Below are 23,001 nucleotides of genomic sequence, written 5' to 3'. Positions count from 1 at the left end.
CCCGGAGCTGTCCGCTCCTGGGCAGAGGGGGAGCAGTTTACACCGCGTGTATGTGTTCTGGAGCTCTCTGGCCCCCAGGACTTGGGAAAAGCGGTAAGAAGGCAGGGGGAACCTGGCAAGTGCTCTTTAGTTGGGGTTCAGGGGGGTGAGTACCGGGAAGGCAGTAGGTTTTGAAGCCAAACCAGAATTCAAGGCCGAGCTGCCACTTGACCTCTCTGAGCCTCAGTTTGCTCATCAGCAAAATGGGGTTCATGAGGCGGCCTCGCAGGCTGTTTGAAGCCGGCGGTGATAAATGCCCTGGAGACCACGACCGCAGCTGCCGAAGATCAGGAGCTTCAGGGGCCGGGGCAGGGCCGGCGGCGACTCCAGGAGGCCACCGCACGAGGGGCTGAGGAGAGGCGCCGCTGCCGGCGGGGAAAGGGAGTCCAGATCCATCCGCCGGGGTGCAGGAGGCTGACCCCCGCCGCGCCCCCGCCCCGGAGGTGCCGCCGCGCGTCTTCCTCTTCCCTCCAGGCGCGCGCCCGGGGTTCTCGGAGCCGGGCTGTCACCTGGACGCCCGGGCAGAGGGGCGGGCGCGCGGGGTCGGGCGGGGAGGCGGGACTTGGCGGCGGGCGCGGGCCGGGGGGTGGGGCGAGGGCCGGGGGGCGGGGGCCGGCGCCCCGCGGGGAGGCCGGCCACGTGACGCCTGCAGCCCCGGCCGGGCCACCAGGCGGGGAGCGCCGCGGCGGCCCCAGGAGGTGGCGGCGGGGCGCGGGAGCCCGGGCCGCGCGGGACTGGCCGTCGGGGCCCCGGGACGGTGGCCCCGGGGGCGCCCATGCCATGGAGAAGCTGGCGGCCGGGCTGGCCGGCCTGCGCTGGAGCATGGGCGCCTTCCCGCTCGACCTCATCGTCAGCCGCTGCCGCCTGCCCACGCTCGCCTGCCTCGGGCCAGGTACTGGGGTGCGGGAAGGGGGGCTGGGGGTCCGCGGGGAAATCGGGGGCTCTCTGGGCAGGTGCTAAGGGGGCCGTGACGATGTGGCCCCTGCCCTCCCGCTCCCGGCTTCGGCCTCGCGCGGCTCCCGGCACGCCTTCCCTGGAGACCCAGGGCCCACGAGCCGAGGGTCTGCCGCCTCCTGGGCCCTGCTCACGGGCACCGGACAGAGATCCGGGACAGGGACTGAGACCAGGCCGGGACAGAGTTTTCCCGGCCAGCTAGAAGCCGGAGCGCGGCGGAGGCCCCGCGGCCGCCCCGTCGGTGCATCCCTTTCCCTGCAGCCCTCAGACCCCCGGCCTGGGCCGCGCCCCCCTCCGTCCCTTTGTCTCCCGCTTCTCACCTCGATCCTCCCGCATCCCCTGGGCCTCGGACTGCGTCTTCCCACCACCGCCACCACCCCCCAGCCCCGATCGGCCCCTGTTGGCACCCTTCTTGCGCTCTCCTTTCGCATCCCGGGGAGCAGTCTGTGGCCCCCGGCGGGCAGGTCACCTCGGGGAGAGGCCCGAATGATCGGGCCCTCCTGCCGGCCGTGCCCCCAAGTCCCGGCCCTCCCTCATGTTTTGCCCCACTTCCCAGGGGCCCAGGCTGCTCTGCCCATGGGACTGTGCATGGGGGCCCGAGAGGGGACGCCTGGAGGCCGCACGGAGCGAGGGGACCGGTTGGAGGAAGGGGGGGGGCGGCTGCTTGGCTGGAGGAGGGGCGGGAGCCGGGGCTGGCAGCCAGGCCGGGGGTTTTGTGTGCGAGAAGAATAGGGGTTTGGCCCGCGTTGGCACACTCGCTTCCCTGAATGCTAATGGGGCCCGCGGCCACAGGCTCCTCTCTCCTCCATGGGGCCCGCAGCCCCTCCTCCGACAAGCGGCGGGGTGGAACGGGCACCGTGAGCCGCAGCGTGTCCCTCGACCGACCGTGCTGCGTGTCAGTTTCCGAGCCCGGGGCCGTCGGGCAGGAGAGCTCAGCAGCCCAACGTCTTGCTCTCCAGATCGTTAGCGAGTGATCCCGAGGCTGTCCGAGTCAGCATCAAGGCTGTCCCCTTCTGCGTGTGAATGGGATAAGCTGGCCCTAGGTTCTGCCTGGCCACTTCCCACACGTCCTCTTTGGCATCTCCCTTTCCTGGGGGTCCTTTCTGAGCTCCCCAGTCCCACCAGGCCTCCTCTGGGCTCCCGTGGCGCCTCAGCACCCCTGACTTGAATCTGTACACGCGTTTTTATAGTTTATTGCCTTCACACTGGGCTCCAGGCTCCTTGAAGGAGGATATCCCGCTTCACAAAGATTCTGGACTTACCGGAGGGATGAGTGAATGGACAACTGGTGTGATGGCCCAGCTGTCTGCCTGTCTGTGACCTGTCTGTGGTGGCTTTGGCTGTGGTCACTGTGAGTGCGAATACGTGAACAAAAATGTGTCTTTAGTCTTAAAGGCCCTACAGCCTATGCATTTGGGAGAGGCCCCTGTAGTTGCAGCCATGGGACTGAGTTGTGTCAGTGGGGTGACAAGCTCCTGTCACTAGGCCCAGGGGCTGTGGCTCAACTGTTGGGGGCCGTAAACCATAGCCCTTTGGTGTGTGCCTTGTGTGGTTGTGAAGGTTGCAGAGTAGGAGGGCTTCCTCTGCCCCAGGACATGAGGGGTTGAGGAGGAAAGCTCTGACCCCCTCCAATGCAGTGGGAGCCCGCCCCACTCAAAGGGCCTGAGCACATCCTCCCCACACCCTTCATGGAGCCCTCAGTCATCAGGATAATCAGGATAAACCACTTCCCATTTGCTTGGGTGGCAGCAATTTAGTAAGTTGTGTCTGAGAGGGCTGGGAAGGAGGCGTCCCCCCACCTTCCCCCTGCCCACCAGCTGCATCCAGGAGACCAGGCCCCCTGGAAGCTGGGCCAGCCCCTCCTGCTCTCCTGGAAACCGTTGCTGGGGTTGGAGCCTTCTGGGCCCAGGCCCCTCCCAATACCTCTGCCCTAGTGCAGCTTCCCCCAGAACTAGGTTCCCCCTTCAAGCTCCCCCCCCCCCCCCCCCCACCTCATCACTGTGTTTCGAAGACAGGGAGGGTGAAGGGCTGACAAAGGGAGAGCCAGGAAACAGCTTCTCTGAGAGGGGCTAGGGGTTATCGGAGACTTTGTCCCCTCTCCTTTGAGGTCCCCTGCATGTAGGAGACCCTTGTGGCAATGGGTGAGAAGGGGCTGTCCAAGAGAGAGCCAGGAATCTCTGGGGACCCCTCAAGCAGGGATCCACAACGGATAGCCCGTCTCAGCCCTGTCTGTGCCCCCGACAAGGCCCTCCTCGCCTGGCTTAGGCACTGACTTGGGGGCTGAGAATTCTGCTGGTGGTCCTGAGGCCCAGCTCTAGTGTCTGCTCAGGGAAGACCTCACCTAGTTTGCTGCTCCTGTCTGGGAGTACCCAGACACCCTCCACTCAGCACCTCCAACGTGGCCTGTTTTCTGGGTTCACCTCTCTTTCCACCTCCCCATGGGTCCAAGTGCTCTGGGGGGGCGGGGCTGGCTCATCTGCCGGAACCCTGGCTCACAGCACAGGGCCTGGGACAGCAGGCTGTCCAGGCAAGTGGTGAATGAAGGACTGTGGCCGGGGTGGTTGCTGGGGCCCCGTCAGGAGCCAGAGCCCTGGGAGACCAGGCGTGACTCACAGCCCTGAGGCCACAACTGGCAGCGCGCCTGTCCCCTGAGCGGTGTTGACCTGGACAGGGATCGTGGGCAGCCATCCCCAGTCAGGGTCTTGGTGAAGACATTAGCCTCCTTCGTCCCTCCTAATGTCCACTTTACCTTTCCTTCCTCTTCCCAGGGGAGTATGCTGAGGGTGTCAGTGAGAGAGACATCCTGCTCATTCACTCCTGCCGCCAGTGGACAACGGTGACAGCCCATACCCTGGAGGAGGGCCACTACGTCATCGGACCCAAGATTGACATCCCCCTGCAGTACCCAGGTGTGCCCAGCCAGGGACAGATAACATAGAGCCACTGGGGGATGCAGGCAGGAGGGTAGGGGGTAGGCCTTGGGGGAAACTGTTAGTGACCACCCTTTGCCTGGAGCCACAGGGATGAACGAGGACATGGCTGGCCGGGTGGCGGTTAGGGCCCTGTGGTTTTCATACCGTTTCTGGGGGAGTCCTGGGTTTCTGGTTGCAAAATTTTGATTCACATTTTATTTCGTTTAGTTTTTTAAACGTTTATTTTTGAGAGAGGGGGAGCGCGAGTGAGGGAAGGGCAGAAGGAGAGGGAGACACAGAATCCGAAGGAGGCTCCGGGCTCTGTCAGCACAGAGCCCGATGCGGGGCTCGAACTCACAGACTGCGAGATCATGACCTGAGCCAGAGTCAGACACTCAATGGACTGAGCCCCCCAGGCGCCCCATTCACATTTTATTTTAAACTGATGATCTAAAAATTAACCCCACTCTCACACTGCTGCAAATCAAACCTTAACCCTAACTAGAGACCTTGGGTGTGTACTGTGAGCTGCCTCATTAAGGCTTTTTTTTTGTCCAGACCCTCGAAGAGAACGTCTCGTGCGGGGATCTTCTCAGTGGTTGGTGTGCAACCAAAATTCTTCAGAAACAAAGGGATGCTCAGGCTGATTTTAGAACTGCACTCGTCCACTCTAATCCTGATTTTTCCCAATTTTTGTGTTAAACTCCTTGTTTTCACTGACTGGCTTTCTCAGCGAATGTGAAAATTTTACACTTAAATGAGATGATGCTAATGAACTCGTACTTTTATCTGTTATATGTATGATGTTGATATCTTACATACGATTTTGTTTGAAGAAAGGATTCTGCTGCTGGAAAGCACAGCCCTTGTATTTTACACGTGACAGAACAGAGGCTTTAAGAGGGAGGTGATTTGCCCAGGGTCACACAGCTAGGAAACAGCGGAGCAAGGGCTAGAACCCAGGTGACCGGACTCCTGGGCTGATGCTCGCCTGCACCACACCAGCGACGCAGGGCTGTTGTCACCTGGGTGGGAAGGGTGGGAATCTGGTGGCCCCCTCCAGAGATGCCCCTGTGTGCCCCAAAGATCCCACAGCTCCTGCGTGTTAAACACACGCCGCCCTCCAGATGCTGAGCTGAGTGTTTCGTCATAACATCCTCACGGCAGCCGTGTGAGAAAGTCTTATTAGCTCCGTCTAACCCACAAAGTGAGGCTCCGAGAGCTCTGGTAGCTTGCCCAGTTCTGTGTTTGTGACTGCTAGTCCCCTTCCCCTGCCCTAGTAGAAGTCGGGAACTCCTGAGCTGGAGCTGGGAAGGCTCCCATTCCTTTCCTCCCAGGTATTGGGGTCCCCAGCCCTTCTTGGGTCTCCTCTGAGCCAGGGGGACAGGACTAAGGCTTCTGCTCTTTACAAACAACGCTGTCAAGTTGGTACCCCCATAGCTCCCACACCCCATTTAAAAGATGAGGAAACACTCTGGTGTCTTTCTGACCCGGGGTTGGGCCCTGAGCCTGGAGCCCTTGAAAGGCCTGCTTAGCAGCTAGAAACTTCCCAGCCTGGCTCTCTGGTACTGGTCCAGGAAGGGGCCCCAGATCTTCTTGGGATGAAAAAACAAAAGATTGGAAAAAGCCCTCGCTGACAGAAGTGTGACTTTACTGTCCCATTTCAGTTGTGTTATTAAACATCAGGGAAACCAAGGCACAGAGCCTCCTAGGGAAGAGTGAGTGAGTGCAGGAGGCCTGGGGCCCTTTCCCTTATGCAATCTTCTGGTGCCCCTGTGTGCATGTGGACGGTGTGGTCATGGGGCGACGGCTGGCCTGCAGGGGAGTCGCATCCCTAGCCGCATCTTTCCGGTGGGTGGCTCGGTGGCCCTAGTGGGGGAGGGGAGGGACGGGGTTATAGCCTGGAAGCGGAGCGTGCAGCCCGACGCTAGTTCCTCCTAATGAATTAATAATAACGTGGGCGGGGGCAGTGGCGAGACCCGGGAGCCTCAGGGAAGGCGGGGGAGGGGAGTGCAGTGCAGCGCCCGTGGATTCGGGGGACCTGGCTGCCCGGAGAGGGCCCCCACCGCCCCGCACAAGGGGCTAGGTGGCTCAGGTCAGCGTTGGCCGGCATTCTGGGAGCTAAGCCCTGTGCTTCCATTTCACAGATGGGAAAACTGAAGCCCGGAGAGATTAAATAATTCGCCCAAGGTCGCGAGGCTGGTTGGTGCCAGAGATGGGATTCAACTAGGTCTGTCCGACCCCAAGCCTGTACATTTACTCGCCATTCTTTAGGGAACGGCGGCCGGGGTCGGGTGCTAAGAGGAAGGGGAGACTGCTCTGGCTGGAAGGGACGCCAGGGAGCGCGAATGTGACGTAGGAGGGAAAGGGCAGGGAGCAGGGGCAGGCTGGGGTGGGGCAGGTCCCTAGGGTGCGGGGCGCTTGGGGTCTCACTACGGGGGGAGGCAGGAGAGGAAGCTGCCGGGGGGGGGGGGGGGGGGGGGGGGGGGAGCGAAGGCTTCCAGGGGCTGGCGCATCGCTCCCGGGAGGTCTCCCTTCCTTCCTCCCGCGGTAATGACCGGTGCTGGGCCCGCGCTGCGGCGGAGGGGGTGGTGCTGGCTACCATGGTTACATCGATCCGCCGGCCACATCCTCTCCCGGCTGCAGCCCTGACTTGGCTCCAGCTCTCCCCACAGGGGGCAGCGGGCAGCTCTCCCCGCTTGGCTGCTTGTGGTGGGGGCTTGTGAGTGTGGGGGGGGGGGGAGGCCGCGGGAGGGAGGGGTGGCACCCGCAGTGGGATGGTAGCCACTGTGCGGCCCCTGCTGCCCGGACCCCCCCCCCCCCCCAGACCCCCGTTCCTTGCCAGGCGCCTCCCGTTTCTCGCCGCTGCCCTGGAGGGCTGTGGCACATTTTCTTACAAGGGTCTCCTCTTTCTCTTGGGCACTTCCCCTTCCCTTTCTCAGCTTCACTTCTTTCCCGCTTCTAGGTGCTGCCGGGCCCTTCGTTCTTCATTCTCAGCACGTTGGGGGCAGGGGAGTGTCCTCAGTCTGGGATTCTGGCTGGGTCTGGGGGGCTCCAGGACCCACATACTGTATACAACGCGGTGTTTGTGTTCACGCCAGGAGGATGCTGGCATTTTTTTCTGGGAGGAGAGTTCCCAAAGGGTTGAGATCCGCCCTAGCTGAAGACCCACCTGTGGGTTCAGTCTGTACCTCCCACCCGGAGTCCTTAAGCCCTGCCCTTAAGCCCTGCCCGCGCTTGCTCACCCCCCTAGGAGCACCCCCTGGGGGGCCTCACTTGGCCTCCCAAGGACTGGCTTCTGCCCCACATGTTACTTCCAGGTTCCCAGTTTTGACTAGCAGCTCTGCCTGCCCCGTGTTGTGTTGGTTTTTCTGGTTTTTTGGTATTGCCAGGTTTTTATTTAAATTCCAGTTAGGTAACATACAGCGCAATATTAGTTTCAGGAGTAGAATGTAGTTGAGCGCCTGGTGCTCAACACAAGTGCCTTCCTTAACACCCATCCCCCATCGAGCCCATCCCCTCCCCCCCACCCCCCAGCCTCCCCCAGTAACCCTCAGTTTGTTCTCTGTAGTTAAGGGTCTGTTTTGCCAGCTCCATTTCTGACCCGCTGGTGGCCTGCGTCCTTTCCTCCCCCTACCTGCACGTAATCCGCTGCCCCAGTCTGCCTCTTGGTCTGCTTGATTTTGCCATTTCCCCAGTGGCTGTCCCGGCTCTCCTGCAGAATGACCTCCCTGCTTTCTTTATGGAGCTCAACTTGGAGCTTGGCATTTTCTTGCTCAAAACACCGCGACGGCTTTCATTTCTTTTTTGGGCTGTGAGATGACCGTTTATTGAGATATTTTCCTTTGTAGTTCTTAGCCAGCTGGGTAGTCCACTGCATCACGTCATACAGGCTGTCCTGAAGGGGGCAGCCTTCAGCATTGCAGCCTACAGACTAGGCAGTCCCCAAGATCTCTTTAATGGTTCTAGAGCATTCTCTAGCTAAAGATGCATGCTGCTTTTGTTGGGCAACGTTGACAGTTTCGTCAAAAGTGAGACTTCCACCGCGCGTGATGTTTTTCTGCTTTTCTCTGTGTCTTGGTGGGTCCTTGAGGGCTTCGATGATCAGAGCGTCGGCAGAAGAAGGTCCCACTTCAGCGTGGGCCTGTTTGTTCTGAATGGTCAGTTTCGCTGTCGTCCTCAGACCTTTCTGATCACCACTTGCCTTGGCGATGTCCTCACTAACCTTCTTGGGACGCGCACCCAGGGGGCCAGTCTTGGGGGCTCTGCAGACATGGCAGTGACTACCCCACCAGGGCACCTTCCGTGACTTCGATCTTTTGGGCGTCGGACTTAGGTGGCCTGGCGGAGGTGGCTGGTGTCAGATGAATCCGGATTCAGGACGATGGGAGAAAGTGGCACCTTGGCTTCCTCTGAGCTGAAAGCCAAAAGCTCATTTCTTACTGAGCAAAGTCTTTCTGCCTTAACCTGGCATTTAGAGCCTTTCATAACCTGGTTGCTGCTTCACATGCCGTTGGCACCTTCCTCAAGTCCTGGGCATAGGCACTCACCATTTCGGGCAGGCAATCTGCTCTCATGACTCTTGTTTTTAAAAAAAATTTTTAAGTTTATTTATTTATTTAGAGAGAGCTAGAGCAGAGGAGGGGCAGAGAGAGAGGGGGAGAGAATCTCAAGCAGGCTCCACACCAGCAGCACGGAGCCCAACGTGGGGCTCGAACTCACAAACCACGAGATCATGACCTGAGCCTTACCCGACTGAGCCGCCCCGGTGACCCTGTCTTGTCCGTGCTATTTCTTCCATGTGGACTGTCCGTTCTATAAAACGTTTTTTGTTTTTTGTTTTTTTAATGTTTATTTTTTTATTTGGAGAGAGAGCACAAGCGGAAGAGGGGCAAGAGAGAGGGAGAGAGAGAATCCTAAGCAGGCTCCACAGTGTGGAACCTGGTGTGGGGCCCGGTCTCACCACTATGAGATCATGACTTGAGCCGAAATCAAGAGACGGTCGCCTAACTGACTGAGCCACCTAGGCGCCCCTGTAAAACTCTTTTCATTCTTAAGATCCCCTCGGACCGTCAGGCGGGTCTTTGGCTCTTCAGTCACGAGTCTGTTGTAGCAGCTGTCCCATCCTGCCATCATTGGGTGCTTTGTGTCGCACCAACTCTATCTGGGTCATCTAGGCTTGCACCCTCTGTCTCAGGGCACATAAAGGGTATATGTGACCAGTGAGGTGAGACAGTTTATACAAGGGGGTCAGCTTCATGGATTATCCTTGTTCTTTTACAGTCTGTGCCTGCTGGGGGCATCTGCCGGGCCAGCTAAAACAGCCCCCGACCGCCGGTTAGGAAGGCCTCGTCGGAGGGAGGGAGGGAGGCGGTTTTGTCGGGCTCAGGTCAGAGGCCTCTGGGATGTTGCACCAGGGGCTGAATGTTGGACCAGGGCAGGGTCTGGGAACAGAGCTGGAGTCTGAGCAGCCCTCCTGGGGTCTCCAAGGCCCGGGGCTGAGCCCCTGGTCTGCCAGGTGCATCGGTATGGATCGGCAACCCGAGGTACGTGCGTTGGATGCCAGATCCAGACAGGACCCCCGATCGTCTGCTCCATTGCCCTCCGACGAGGACCCCGAGAGGGGAAGGTCACAGCAAGTCAGAGTGGGGCTGGGACGAAGCCAGGAGCCAGCATCTCCAGTGCGACACTGATGCTTGGTTGGAGGCCAGTTCTGTGTGCAAGCGTTTGGCTGCCAATGTGCATTCGGATTTCTCTGGGCAGGCAGCTGCGGGCCTCCTCACCCACCCACAAGCTCTCCATGGGGTTCTGGTTGCTAGGTCTGTGCTCACCTGCCCCCCTTGAGCCAGCTGCCTGGCCCCTTCCACCTCAGGCTGTGCAAACCTGCCTTTCTGCAGTCTCGGTTCCAGAGGGGCTGGCTGACGCGAGGGGAGCAAGAAGGGGGGACCGGCGGGCAGGCCTGCCCTAGCAGCCTGTGTTCGTCCTTCGTAGGGAAGTTCAAGCTCCTGGAGCAGGCCCGGGACGTGCGGGAGCCGGTGAGGTACTTCAGCAGCGTGGAAGAGGTGGCCAGCGTCTTCCCTGACCGCATCTTTGTGATGGAAGCTATCACCTTCAGTGTCAAGGTCAGTCCTTGCCACACCAGGCCTGGTGTCCCCACGCTGGTTGGAGGGTTGTCCTTAGGGTCCAGGAGGCAGAAGGTGTCACAGTGCCCCTTGAGGGCCTTGGGCCATGTCAGAAGAGCCAGGTGTATGACCCACTGGCCTGCAGAACTTCCTGGAATAGGTGGTGAAGTGTGTGTGGAGGGTCCTGCCCTGACTTGGAGATCCTCAGGGCAGCCCGTCCCTTCCGTAGGAAGAGTGGTCGTTGGGGGCACACAGTCCCGGCAGACCCCCACTGGTGTACGGATGGCTCGTTTGTTTACAAACCCTTATCCACCAGTTCACTCCTCTTCACGGTAGCCTTGAGTAGATGGAGTATTGTTACTGCCCAGATCGTATAAGCAATGATAATAAAAGCTGCCATTTACTGGATATTTTAAAAGTATGGCACACCAACATGTTGCAGTTCTTCCAAGAGTTAACACACGAGGCAACTCAGGCCCCAGAAGTAGCTCATTTAAGGTTGCACGGCTCCTACGTGGCCTCTCCGGGAGGGAATGTGGGTCTCCTGACCCTGCGGTCCGGTGCTCTTGATCCGGTCTCAGCCTGGGAAAGGCTCCCGTGTCGGGGAGTGGGGGGGTGTGCTCGCGCCTCAAAGGAGGGCTTTGCCTGGGCCACCGGCTAAAGCCCCACCCGGTCTCTGGGATCCGCAGGTGGTGTCGGGCGAGTTCAGCGAGGACAGCGAGGTGTACAACTTCACGCTGCATGCGGGCGACGAGCTCACGCTCATGGGCCAGGCGGAGATCCTGTGTGCCAAGACCACCAAGGAGCGTTCGCGCTTCACCACGCTGCTGCGCAAGCTGGGCCGGGCCGGGGCGCTGGCCGGGGTGGGAGGCGGCGGCCCCGGGGGTGCGGGGGCCGCGGGTGGCGGCGGCGGCGGCGGCGGCGCCAGGCCCGTCAAGGGCAAGATGCCCTGCCTCATCTGCATGAACCACCGCACCAACGAGAGCCTGAGCCTGCCCTTCCAGTGCCAGGGCCGCTTCAGCACGCGCAGCCCGCTGGAGCTGCAGATGCAGGAGGGCGAGCACACGGTGCGCGCCATCATCGAGCGCGTGCGGCTCCCCGTGAACGTGCTGGTGCCCAGCCGGCCGCCGCGCAACCCCTACGACCTGCACCCGGTGCGGGAGGGCCACTGCTACAAGCTGGTCAGCATCATCTCCAAGACCGTGGTGCTGGGGCTGGCGCTGCGCCGCGAGGGCCCGGCGCCGCTGCACTTCCTGCTGCTCACCGACACGCCGCGCTTCGCGCTGCCGCAGGGCCTGCTGGCCGGGGACCCGCGCGTGGAGCGCCTGGTGCGCGACAGCGCCTCCTACTGCCGCGAGCGCTTCGACCCCGACGAGTACTCCACCGCCGTGCGCGAGGCGCCCGCCGAGCTGGCCGACGACTGCGCCAGCCCGCGCCGCGCGCGCCTCTGCCTGCCCGCGCCCCCGCGCGCCCCGGCGCCCGCCCGCGCCCCCGGCCCGCCCGGCGACGGCGAGCAGGAGTACGTGAGCCCCGACTGGGCCGGCCCGCCAGAGCCCGGCGCGCCGCCCGCCGAGATCCCCTACGAGGAGCTGTGGACGCACCAGGCGGCCGAGGGCCTCGCCGAGGGCCGGACGCGGCCGCCCCCCGGGCCCGACCTCATCTCCTTCGGGGCCGCCGGGCCGCCCCGCCTGGAGCCGGAGGCACCGCCGCCTCCCGTCCCTCCCAAGTCCGAGGCGGTGAGTGGCCGGGGGTGGGAGGCAGGGAGGGGGGCTGGGGGTGTCTGCTCCAGGGAGGTGGCCGGCCAGAAGCAAGTTCTCCTGCGCCCCAGCCTCGTAGCTCCGCCTCCAGCCCCTGGAGCCTGTGACAGAAGGTGTCCCAGGGGCGGGGGAAGGAGAGAAGGACAAGGAGAAGGACGCTGGAGCGTTTGTGGTATACCAGGGCCGGTGTGGATACCAGGGACGTAGATGTATATGGTCTGTAGATAACCAGGGGCGGTGGCACTGGGAGTTCTGGAGACAAAGATGCTCGTAGGTCTCTAGCTTGAGAGAGTTTGGGGATGAGCTCAGAAGGCTCCACAGAACAGGAGTCCTTTAAGTTGTCCAGGGAAAAGAAGGTCCCCTGGTGGAATAAGTTTAGAAAATGTAGTGGATGATTCCTAACCCACCCCCTCCTCACTTAGGAACCACAGAACGCTGGTTCATTAAAGGCTCTGAGAAGTCCTGCACTAAGGAACCCTATCTGTGCCTACTGCAGAATTTTGCAACCGCACTGGTCCACAGCAGTGGACTGCAGCCGTTAACATCAGGGAGTCCACTGGGAGTATTTGACCTATAAGGAAGGGATCTTGATGACCAATGGCCCTTTCTTCTCCTTGTCACACCATTTTCTTCCTCTTCTTTTCCTTGAGGAGGGACTAGGTTTACTTATCTGTTTTGGATCTCCTCATATATACATATTCTTATATTCACGATGGCTTTCCAAGGCCACAGGAGATGGTGTGTATGTCATGGGCTCTCGTGGAGTGAAACAGGCTGGAGAGACTTAGAGGGCCGGGGTGGGTGAATGGCAGAGGTGAGTAAGGCGGAGATAGCCTCTTGGCAAAGTGGGGCAGTGTCCATCCCAGACGCCCTCCTTGCCCAGCTGCTTGGGAAGGGCGAGGCAAGGGGTGTCCGCCGCCTGGGGACAGGACGCGGAGTCACGGCCCTCTGCCTGCAGGTGAAGGAGGAGTGCCGCCTGCTCAACGCCCCACCTGTGCCTCCCCGGGGTGGCAATGGCGGCGGCCGACCCTCGGGCAGCCCCCCGGTGCCCCCACGCTTCCCCAAGCTGCAGCCCATCCACTCCCCCAGCTCCAGCCTCTCCTACTACTCCTCTGGCCTCCAGGATGGGTGAGCCCCCTCCTTCTCTCGGTGCTGGGTCCTCGGGAAGGGGCCTAGGGAGGGGAGCCGGTGCTGAGGAAGAGTCCAGGCCTGGGGGTTCGGAGGGCGTATGTTCCTGAGCAGTACCTGAGCTTGAGGGGGCTGGGGCCACGCCTTGCTTTCCACCTTCTCGCTTCAGTTTGTTCCTTTCCTAACTGATGTCGGTTGGGTGGGGACACGGCCCAGGTTCCCTCCAGACTGGGATCTGCCACGGGATGGAGTGCTCCTTGCCATATGAAAATTTTACGTGATTCAGCATAGTCTCATTTTCCCAGGGGCGGGAGAGGCTGGAAGGAAGACTAGGGCAGTCCCGGGGCGGGGGGGGGGGGGGGGGGTGTCTCAGGCCTTGGGGGCCGGGGCGCGAGCCGGCGTTGCTGAGATCAGCGTGGCAGTCTCTGCCCTGGCAGAGCGGCCTGTCGCATTTCCGCGCGTATCTGTGTCTCTGCCCGCAGGGCAGCCTCCCGCAGCGGCAGCGGCTCACCGTCACCGGATGCCTACTCCCTTTACTGCTACCCGTGCACCTGGGGAGACTGCAAGGCCGGCGAGGCCTCCGGCCGCCCACCCCCGGGACCCCTGCCCTCCACCACGCAGCCCAGCCAGGCCGCGCGGGCCCTCGCAGAGCCCCCGAGCAGTCGGGCTGCCTCCGTCTTGGGGGCTGACACCCCCGTCAAGGCGTACCACGGCTGCCCGCCTCTGTTCAAGCCCTCTCACCCACAGAAACGCTTTGCTCCGTTCGGAGCTCTCAACCCCTTTTCGGGGCCTGCCTACCCCTCGGGCCCTTCCGTGGCCGCCTCTCCTGGGCCCACGACCACCTCGGGCCCCCTGGCTACCTCCAGCCCTGCTTTTTCTCCAGGCCCAGGCTCACCAGGCCAGGCCTACTCGGCTGCTCCCCCCTCCTGTCCCACCTCCTCCTCCTCCTCTTCCGAGTGGCCGGAACCAGCCCTGGAGCCCTTTGAGCTGGGCCAGGGCGGTTCCCCGGAGCCCGAGCTGCTGCGCTGTCAGGAGCCCAGAGCTGTGGGGGCACCTGGGCCCGGACCCTGCCTCTCGCCACTCGGACCCCCCAAGGCCTTTGAACCAGAAGGTCTGGTGCTGCGGCAGGTCCCCACCCCACTGTCACCGGTGGCCCTGCAGGGGCCCGAGGCGGGCGGAGCTCGGCTCCTTCTCGCCCAAGGGCGCCTGGAGGGGCCTCCTGCCAGTCCCCGGGAGGGGGTCGCAGGCTGGGGAGGCCGGGATGCCTCCTCCTGGCAGCCCCCCGCTGACCTGTCTGCACTCTCCCTGGAAGAAGTCTCTCGAAGTCTGCGTTTCATCGGGCTCTCAGAGGACGTGGTGAGCTTCTTTGCCAGAGAACGCATTGACGGCAGCATCTTCGTGCAGCTCAGCGAGGACATCCTGGCAGATGACTTCCACCTCACCAAGCTGCAGGTGAAGAAGATCATGCAGTTCATCAAAGGCTGGCGGCCCAAGATCTGATGTTCCCGGCTCATAACTGCGCAACCGGAAGCTGGCACGGAGGCCCCGGGGCTGCAGGGGGACAGCCTGCGGGACCCAGGAGCCGGTCCCGCCTGCGAGGAGAATCTATGCCAAGACTGAGGCGGCCAGGCAGCCCCTCAGAGTGAATCCAGACACACTTGGAAGTGGGGGACTCTGGGGTCAGACCCCTACACAGGGACATCTGGCCTTTGTGCAGAGTATGTGGGGAGGAGGCTGGAGGCACCGGGGCACACCTGGGCCTGGGGCCACACTGCTGTGATTCCCGTGGAGGAAGGGCATCAAAAGCTGGCCTTCGCGGTGACCTAACATCTTCCCGTGTCCTTGTGCAGAACTTCACAGGCCTCTTGCACTTCTCAAGCTTGTAGGTTGAGGTTAGAGACCAGGGAAGAAGATGGTTCGTAACTTAAGCACAAATTCCCCAAGTGCCCTCTCCCCTCTGCCCTGTGGGCTTTTGGCCTAAGCTGCCCCAGAGTCTGGGTGCCGTTTCTGTATCTCTGGGACGCCCTTCCTTCCCCCTTCTGTGAATCAGGGCCCCGGCCCCGAGCACTGGAATAGCGAGTACAAGCCTGTGCCACCGTGCCTCGGAGGCTCCAGCTCTCGGTGCTGGTTTGCGGGTGAAGACCCTCGACGAGAACGGCCCTGCTGTTGACGTGCTCTAGTTGGGGAGCCGGGTGGTCCCCTGACGTCCCCGGTGCCCAGGCTTCCGCCTTCCATCTTGCCAGGCTGGGTCCGGTCTGCGAAGATTCTCACTCCGCGGAGGAGCAGGTAGATTTAGGTCAGCCGCTCCTGGATTCTGGAGGCGAGTGGCCTTCAGTCTCTCCCACTTCCCCTCTGCTCCCACTTCGCTTGATTCTGGCCAGCACACGGTGCCGTCCTCTTGCTCTCTGTAGCTGGCACAGGTGGCGTGGGTGGGGAGAAAGCACGGTGGTTTGGGGAAACCTGCTCGTTCCCCGTTCCTGTAGCCCAGGCCTCCTGCACTTGCTCATGTGCCTCACAGCAGGCCCTCGTCCCCCGGATCTCGGGCACGATGACCTGCTTGGCACCCGGAGGTTGGCCGTGGTGTACGAGCACCCGTTACTCCCCAGCCCCCGGGCTCTCCGTCTCATCACCCAGGACCACACTAACTCTTGTGCCGCTGGCCTCAGGCCCCGGGTTACAGGCCTTCTCTTCTGCCTTACCTAGCCTTCCTAGATATTTATTTCCTGTTTTTCTCTTAAGAGTAGTGAAGCCATGCCGGTGCTCAGGCCCTGAGCTGATGCCTCCGCTCCAGGGCAAGGGGAGTCGGGAAGCAGGACACACAAACTGATGAAGCATTTGGTTTCCTTGTCGATCCCTTAGTGAATCCTCCGGGACTAGTGAAATAAATGCTAGAGCACTGGACAGTGCAGGTGGAATGCTGGGTGTCGGCGGCTCTCTTCTTCCGGACCACGGGGACCGACAGGTACAATGTGTAGGCCTCCAGGCAGAAGGCTCTGCAATGGGTGTGCCCGTGGCCCACTCCTGGGTTCTCTTCTGAAAACCCCTCATCAGCCCCTACCCTAGAAGAACGTTCCAGCTCCCTCAAAGGTTTCAACATCATTCCTACTTTCCATTGCTGCTGAGTGGAAAACTCCAGCTCGCCAGCCAGGCCCCAGGTTTTTCCTGCACTGGCCAAATGCCTGCCTGAGGCTCTCCCAGAGCGCCCTTTAGGAGCCCGTTAATGGCTCTGGTGTGAGGACCCGTTCTCTACCTTTTGGTCACCTGAGAACCCCTAGCACAGAGGTGGCTTGATTTTAGAGTCTGGCTCTGTGGCAACCAACCAACCAACGGTGAGTAGTCAGTCAAGCCGGAGCTAAGCTCCCTGCCCACTGGTCCCGGCAGAGCTGGGCCCGGGATGGTGTCGAGTCCTGGCAGCTGGAGCAGACGCAGGAGCAATGGGTCACGGTTCAGAGCCTGACACAGTGTGACTCGTTAGGATTCTGTGCAAACGCGGTGGGGGCCCCCTAGCCGCTTACACAGACTGGGTAGCGCTTCTGCTGGAAGGTGAGCGTAGGGCCTCTCCGGCCCAGAGGGCACCGCGAGGGCGGGGGGGGGGGGGGGGGGGGGGGTGTGTCTCACAGCGTGTGGTGCTGGCAGGTCGCTCGGCCTTCGTCCCGCTCGTCGCGCTGATCATCCACGCATCCATCCTTCCGTGCTCTGGGGCAGCCAACACGTGCAGGATCTATTGGCCAGGAAAATATTCACTCCTGTGCCTCATGCCCATGCTGACATCCTGAATATGCGTCCCGCCACACACACAATAAACCCTGGATGACATTGTGCCATGAGGAAATGCCGTCTGGGGAAAGAAGCCTCTTGAACCCTGGCCTCCAGGCCTCTCGCCCTTCACCTGCTCTGGTCAGTCGGGCCTCTTTCTCACGGCAAGCAGAAGCCTGCCAGAGTCTGTAAACACAGCTGGGTTTAGTTTGTGAAGTCCCCTAAATCCCCCCGTGTCACGGTCTCTCTCTCTCTCAAGGGGCTGTCTAGAACTCTCCCAACACATGCACACCCCGAGAGCCCAAGGCTTTATTCCGACTCCTTGAAGGACGGGTTTAAACCAGAAGGGCAAAGACCGAAGAAAAAGGAGCACGTAGACAGGCTGAGAAGAGTTGGGTTTTATTGTTCTCGTGTACTGGGTAGGGTGCAAAACTGCCCTCCCCGCCACTGGCCCGGGGACGGGGGCAGGATGGTTCCGGAGACTCTGCCATTTTGAGCGTCAAGGCTTATGGGTTCACGAGCACGGTGGGTTCCACCTTCTAACATGAAGTGCAAACTAATTCACAGCCACATTTCACCAGGAGGGAGAGACAGTCCTGCTGAAGGCACTTGAATCCCAGCACACGCCAATGCCAGAATTTGTTTTCCTTCTGGTTACCCTGATAAATCTAGATGCCACTCTCCTGGAGAGCCAGCACTGCCGGCAGCTGTGTTAGCCGGGGAGCAGGGTGTGAGGGCCCGTCACTGGTAGAACTTCTTGTTGGGGCTGTTAGCGTGGTCAATGAGCAGCTGGCACGGGGTGAACGGTTTTCCGTAGGCAGCCTCGTACTTCCTGAGCCTGTCCACTATCTTCTGGGCGCCATACAGATCCACATAGCGGAAGGGCCCTAAATGGAGAAACAGGACTTGGTTGAAGGCGACAGCAAAACGAGCTCTGGGGTAAAACAAGCTACTTTCCCAACTTGCGAGACCAACCTCCAAGGCACGGGGGAAAGCCAAGCCCGAAGACGGCTCCGATGTCTCCCTCTGCGGGCGTGGCCAGGATCCCTTCCTGCAGGCACATGATGGCCTCATTCACAAATCTTGTCACCAGGCGGTACTGGAGGTCTTCGTCAGAGCAGCTGCCGAGAGAGAGAGACACTGAGGTAGATGAAGTGTCACGGGAGGGACGCGGGAACTGCGCGTGCGGGAAAGAGGGTTGCTGCCGCCAGAGCCCAGAGGGTCAGCCAGGACGGAACTTCCAATGCTGGAGAGGAGGAGCCACTGGGAAGCCGCCCTCACCCTTGGAATAGAGTCTTAGGGCTGCTTGTCCTAATCGGCCTGAAACTGGCGCTTAGACCAGGGGAGGGGAGGGTGGACAGAATCTCTTGACCTCATCAGCTGCCAATTATAAATGATAAAAATGGCCTGGGGCTTGAAGGGACCCAGGACAATCGTCTTTCGAGTTCCCTCCAGACCTTCAGAGGGAAGGCCGGAACAGGGGTCTTTCCAAGGCTTGGCTGCAGTCCCCACCCCGATGCTTGGCAGAAAGCGAGGAGGCACGTGGAAGGGCAGGAGTATTCGGTCAGGCAAGGTGAGTATAACAAAGATGGAAGAGGACTGAGAAACTTTGGAGAGAAACACGTTTCCACGCTATTAGCTACTCAAGTTAACTCACACGTCAGACTTAGGAGGCACCTTCAGACTTGCCAAAATACCATCCATGTCAGAATTCAAACTCTTATTCTTCACGCCCTCCTGGTAGATGTAAAAGCCCTTCCCAGACTTGCGACCTAAAAGAAGCCGGAAAAGGGAGGATTACCATCTCTCAGAGCACCAGCCTGAGGATTCTCTCCTCCGCTAGTCTGTGCGAAGCTCTAACCTCTCGACCGTACCCCTGACCTGGCTGGCTGGCTAACCCTGGAAATTCGGTGTTTGCCAGCAGCGTTGGCAGAGAAGGAAAAATGACGTTGTGTTTCCCGGAGCCTGGAACTCTGTGTATGTGGCTGGGAAAGGCCACCTGGATCAGCTTTAAAGTCCAGACGTGCAATGCCAGGCCCTAGCATGCCGTGCTCCCGGTGCCGATTTTGCCGCTGCTTTGACGAGAGAGCGAGCGAGCCACCTCTGCCGGGCCTCCCTCATATCCTCTGTGTTAGAAGCATCACCTTCTCTGCACGGGTGGCCAGACAGCATGGGGACGCCTGGGTGCAGAACTTGCTCCTGCAGGATGACAGGCGTATTCCAGGCCTTGGGCCCCGATGAGAGTGCCTGTCAGTCTTGCATACCTTGGGCGGTGGCGGAGCCTCAGGCCAGAGTCCTGCCTTTGTCTGTGGTCTACGGGCCCAGCCTAAGGGGTTGTCGTGAAGTCATTTAAAAAACTCCCCGGACACTGGGCTCTGTGTTTAGGAAGAACTCTCCCACACGGGCCTTCTGGGACTGTGTCTCAGGAAACTGGAATTACGTGTCTCTGAGGCTACTCACCCAGGAAGCCCCTGGACACCATCTGCTTCAGCAGTTCTACGCTTCCGCCTTCAAACCGCTCCCCAAAGGCTTTGCCTAGATCTTCTGCCACGTGTTTTGCCACGTCCACGCCAACTTCATCGACCAGGGTGGCAGCACCCACGGGAAAGCCAAAGCTTGTGGTAAGGGAATCCAGCTTCTTAGGGTCAACTCCTTCCTGAACGGGAGGTAAGCAGGGACCTCAAGGAAAGGCATCCTGGGCCCTCCCACGAAGGCTCCCCAGGCTGGCCCTCCGAGACCGGGCTGCCGCGACACCCGCTTCTCTCCTGGGCGCCGCCTGGCCAGGCCCAGGACCGGGGCTGTTCCACCCAGGGAGGCAAAGGAGCTTTGGGAGTCAGCAGGGGGAAAGTCTGAGCCTTCCCGAACCCACAGCACTTTAAGGAATGAACAAATTCATTTAGAGATGAACACACTGTTCATTTCCTTCTCGTTTGCAATTCTGAATCTCGGTAGTAATGAGATACTGCGGCGCACAGGGCGAAGTCTCCCATAACTAAGAGAAGAGGCCTCGCCACGGAGCAGTGCTGCGGAGCCCCCCGAGCCAGCGTCTGACGAGTGCCCGGCGAGGAGGTGCCACCGGAGGGGTGTGTGCAGCAGAAGCCGGCCCAGCACCCATCAGGCCAACGGGCCTGCGTGTTCTGGATGGTCCCTGCCTCAAAGGGGATGCAGAAACCGTGAAGAGCATGTCGGGAGGCCCTGGGCCTAGTGGAGCAGGGAGGCGGTTAAGGGAGCGGAGCTAAAATTCTGCCCGCTGTAGGGCAGCAAAGCCCATGATTTCCAACCACCGTGTGGAAGGACCAGGCAAAAAGATCCCCAGGCATCTCGGGGATGCACCAGGACTTAGTGTATTAGAAGGAAGCCTGTTCCTCATCCCGACAGAACCAATTTGGAGGACTGGTGTAAGGGGTGGAAGATGCCTCCAACATTCCAAGAGCGGTACCAACCTGGAGGATTCGGAGGACTTCAGACATCATGGGTGCGAGACACCGGGTGGTATAGAAGCCAGGTCCGTCCTGCCAAGGGAGAGAACGTGAGCTCGGCGGCTCCTCTGCTTCAGGTGCCACCCAAGTGTGAAAGCAGGCTCCCTTCCCCAGGTGTCGCTTCAAAATTCAAGGCGGTTTATGCTTTCAAACAGAATCGTTAAAATTACATTGCAGGGGAAGCCACAGCCAGAGCAGCACGGCTTCAACCAAACGGCACAGCACAGGGTTTCACAGTCACCTGAAAGGTCTGGAATGGCTGGGAGAATCTGCCGTGTCCCAGACACTCCCCTCTCAGACCGTGACTCAGCAGTACCGTCCACAGCACTGTCCACGCGGCAGACAACCAAGGGGAAATCCTACCCAAAGGTGACATATTTGCCCCAGAATAGGTGTAAACAAGCCTGGAGGTATAAGGAGTCTTGACGGAACTTTCCCCAAATCTGCCACCTGTTTCACAGCTCTTTACCTTAACCACAACGATGACCTTCCCCTGCTTGAGCCCGACTGCCACGACGGAAGCAGTTGTGTCCTTAGAAGTTTTCTCGGTTGTGATGATCTCCAGCAGTTGCATCTTGTCCACCGGAGAGAAGTAGTGCATGCCAACCACCTGGCAAGGGGAAGGCAAAGCCAACATCTAAGAACACCGAGGAGAGAACCCGCGCCAGCACGCACGCTTTGCTAGGAGAGCAAGGGAGAGAAAGGCAGTTGGATACAGGAATGCTGCTCGGCACCGCCGAGCGGTGTGGTGTGGCACTGTGGTTCTCTGAGAAAAAGTTCAGTGTGTTCACAGGGCTCACTGGAATCCTCTTCCATCTGCTTCTAGGGCTTTTCACTGAGGGCAACAGATCCTACTGACAATTAGCACCAAATCACAGCGAATGGCCAGATTAGATTTATCAGGGAAGAATGAATGAAGGTTCCACTCATATTAATGATACTGAGTTTAGGTGAGAGGGCCCACTTCTTCTGGTGGGGAGGCAGAGGGAGGCAGAAGAGTCAGTATGCCAGACCGTCAGAGCTAGATCTCGAGTTTACAGATGGGCCTCACCACCAGGATACTGGGTTTAAATAACAGTTACCAACATTCAAATGCACCTGAAGACTCATTAAACCAATGATTCTCAAAGTGAAGTACTGGACCAGTAGCATTAACATCGCCTGGGAAATGTTCGAACTGCAAATTCTCAGGCCCGCCCCAGACTCACATCTACTGAATGAGAGACTGGGGGCAGGGTCCAGAGCTGTGCTTAAGAAGTCTTCCAGGTGATTCTGATTCACGCTGAAGTTGAGAACCTCCTTCTTAAGCTAACAATTGGTCCTCCCAAACTGAACTGCTGTGGGAGAGAACAATTTCACCATAGAACTTAGTTTTGCTCGCCCTACCCTCACCTTAATTGTAAGATATAACTAATAATATCTAATAATATAACTAATATAACAACAGCAATACTGATTGCTGGCTATGCACTGTTCTTTAATACATTTGCCATTATTCCTTACATTTAATCCATCGCTCTGTGAACTAGCCAGTCTTATCTAGATGAGGAAAAAAGACATCAGGAGGTTAAAAGTGGTAGCTCAGGGTCAGTTAGTGAATGGCAGTGGGATTCTATCACAGTTGGCCTGTTTCCAAAGCCTGCCTACCCTCCATTATGTAATACACACATCATTTACATGTTCCATAAACTTACCAATCCAAAAGTTACTTTTCACCCCTCAACTGTTCTTTAACTGATGTCTAAAGCATTTAAAAAGGCAGGTCCTTATTCAGACTCAGTACTTCTGAGCAAAAGGAATTAGCCTATATGACATATAATTTATACACGAAATGTACAGACTTTAAAGTGTTCATATTGATGGGTTTTAACAACTGCATATACACTCGTGTAATTACTACCCTAAGCAAAATGTATTTACATCACTCAAGAAAGTTGTGCCAAAGGTGACCAACTTGTCCCAGACTGCCGGGACTTTCTTGGTTGGAGCACTGGAGGTCCTATGTCCCAGGAAAGCCAACAGATGGCTGGTGACCCTACCTATGCCCCTTTGACCTTAATTTTATATAGCAAAGGAGAAGCAGGTGGCAGAAGCTATCCAAGATACCTGGAGGCCAGGACTGCAAAGCATGATGCTTGTTCCACTCCACTGGGAAGATGAGAAGTTAGCATCGAAGATTCTCCTTTATGGACTTTATTCATTTATTTTTTAAAAATGTTTACTTATTTATTTTTGAGAGAGACAGAGAGCACAAGCAGGGGATTGGCAAAGAGAGAGGTGAAGAGAGAATCCCAAGCAGGCTCTGTGCTGACAGAGGGCTTGAACTCACGAACTGTGAGATCATGACCTGAGCCAAAATCGGGAGTCAGATATTCAACCAACTGAGCCACCAGGGCGCCCCTCCTTTATGGACTTTCAATGTTGCAGAGGTGCTCAGAGTGATAGGACATGGCCAGACTGTCCATCTACCTTTATACTGTTTTTGTGTCTCCCCTCAGTGTCACACTATCAGCTGCCACTTCTCCCTATGACCTTCTCCTGCCATCCCTGAACCTGCCTCTATCAGGTCCTACATCACTTCCGATCTGCTGTGTGCTAGGAAATGAGATTACCTTGCATTAGCAAACTATTAGAATAGGAATAAACAGGCTTTTGTGTTTTCAGTACAAGGACTTTGTGTTAACAAATCCAGCTGCTAAAAGGTCCTTTATATTTCCTGCCTACTTTTGGCTGACTCTGGCTAGCTGAGGCTAATTGCTATCCTCCAGAGAGGTGAGGTGTTTTATTTCTCCTTGGGTGATTTCACTTTCCTAGTGTTACTCCGGTAGACAGAAGCCCAAAGATGAATCTCTAA

General features: G+C 58.9%; 2 protein-coding genes across 2 annotated transcripts in view; one reads left to right on the top strand and one right to left on the bottom strand.

Moving 5' to 3' along the window:
• Positions 1-819: 819 nt before the first annotated feature.
• Positions 820-15,818, top strand: GAREM2 (GRB2 associated regulator of MAPK1 subtype 2). Its single transcript, XM_042933493.1, has 6 exons — positions 820-931; positions 3,762-3,902; positions 9,897-10,027; positions 10,717-11,763; positions 12,743-12,912; positions 13,395-15,818. Exons 1-6 carry the CDS (start codon positions 820-822, stop codon positions 14,410-14,412), a joined length of 2,619 nt encoding a protein of 872 aa, XP_042789427.1. The 3' UTR covers positions 14,413-15,818.
• A 1,233-nt stretch (positions 15,819-17,051) lies between these two features.
• The window catches only part of HADHA (hydroxyacyl-CoA dehydrogenase trifunctional multienzyme complex subunit alpha), a 49,173-nt gene continuing 43,223 nt past the window's right edge, over positions 17,052-23,001 (bottom strand). The window contains exons 15-20 of the mRNA XM_042933490.1: positions 20,617-20,757; positions 20,112-20,180; positions 19,129-19,324; positions 18,326-18,440; positions 17,644-17,789; positions 17,052-17,555 (exon numbers count right to left, since the gene is read on the bottom strand). Coding sequence (XP_042789424.1) covers positions 17,410-17,555; positions 17,644-17,789; positions 18,326-18,440; positions 19,129-19,324; positions 20,112-20,180; positions 20,617-20,757 — 813 coding nt within the window. The 3' untranslated portion in view covers positions 17,052-17,409. The remainder of the gene's footprint in view (positions 17,556-17,643; positions 17,790-18,325; positions 18,441-19,128; positions 19,325-20,111; positions 20,181-20,616; positions 20,758-23,001) is intronic.

This window comes from Panthera leo, chromosome A3 (genome assembly GCF_018350215.1).
Source record: "Panthera leo isolate Ple1 chromosome A3, P.leo_Ple1_pat1.1, whole genome shotgun sequence".
In the NCBI taxonomy this organism is placed as follows: Eukaryota; Metazoa; Chordata; class Mammalia; order Carnivora; family Felidae; genus Panthera; species Panthera leo.
The sequence above is the reverse complement of the archived record's forward strand: the minus strand, read 5'-3'. Positions and strand labels throughout refer to the sequence as shown.

What these genes read in the sequence shown, in the direction of transcription:
- GAREM2 (XM_042933493.1), top strand. Translation starts at nt 820, where the DNA reads ATGGAGAAGCTGGCGGCCGGGCTGGCCGGCCTGCGCTGGAGCATGGGC. An exon ending in CTATCACCTTCAGTGTCAAG is followed by an intron (nt 10,028 to 10,716) that starts GTCAGTCCTTGC and finishes TGGGATCCGCAG; the next exon opens with GTGGTGTCGGGCGAGTTCAG. An exon ending in TCCCTCCCAAGTCCGAGGCG is followed by an intron (nt 11,764 to 12,742) that starts GTGAGTGGCCGG and finishes CTCTGCCTGCAG; the next exon opens with GTGAAGGAGGAGTGCCGCCT.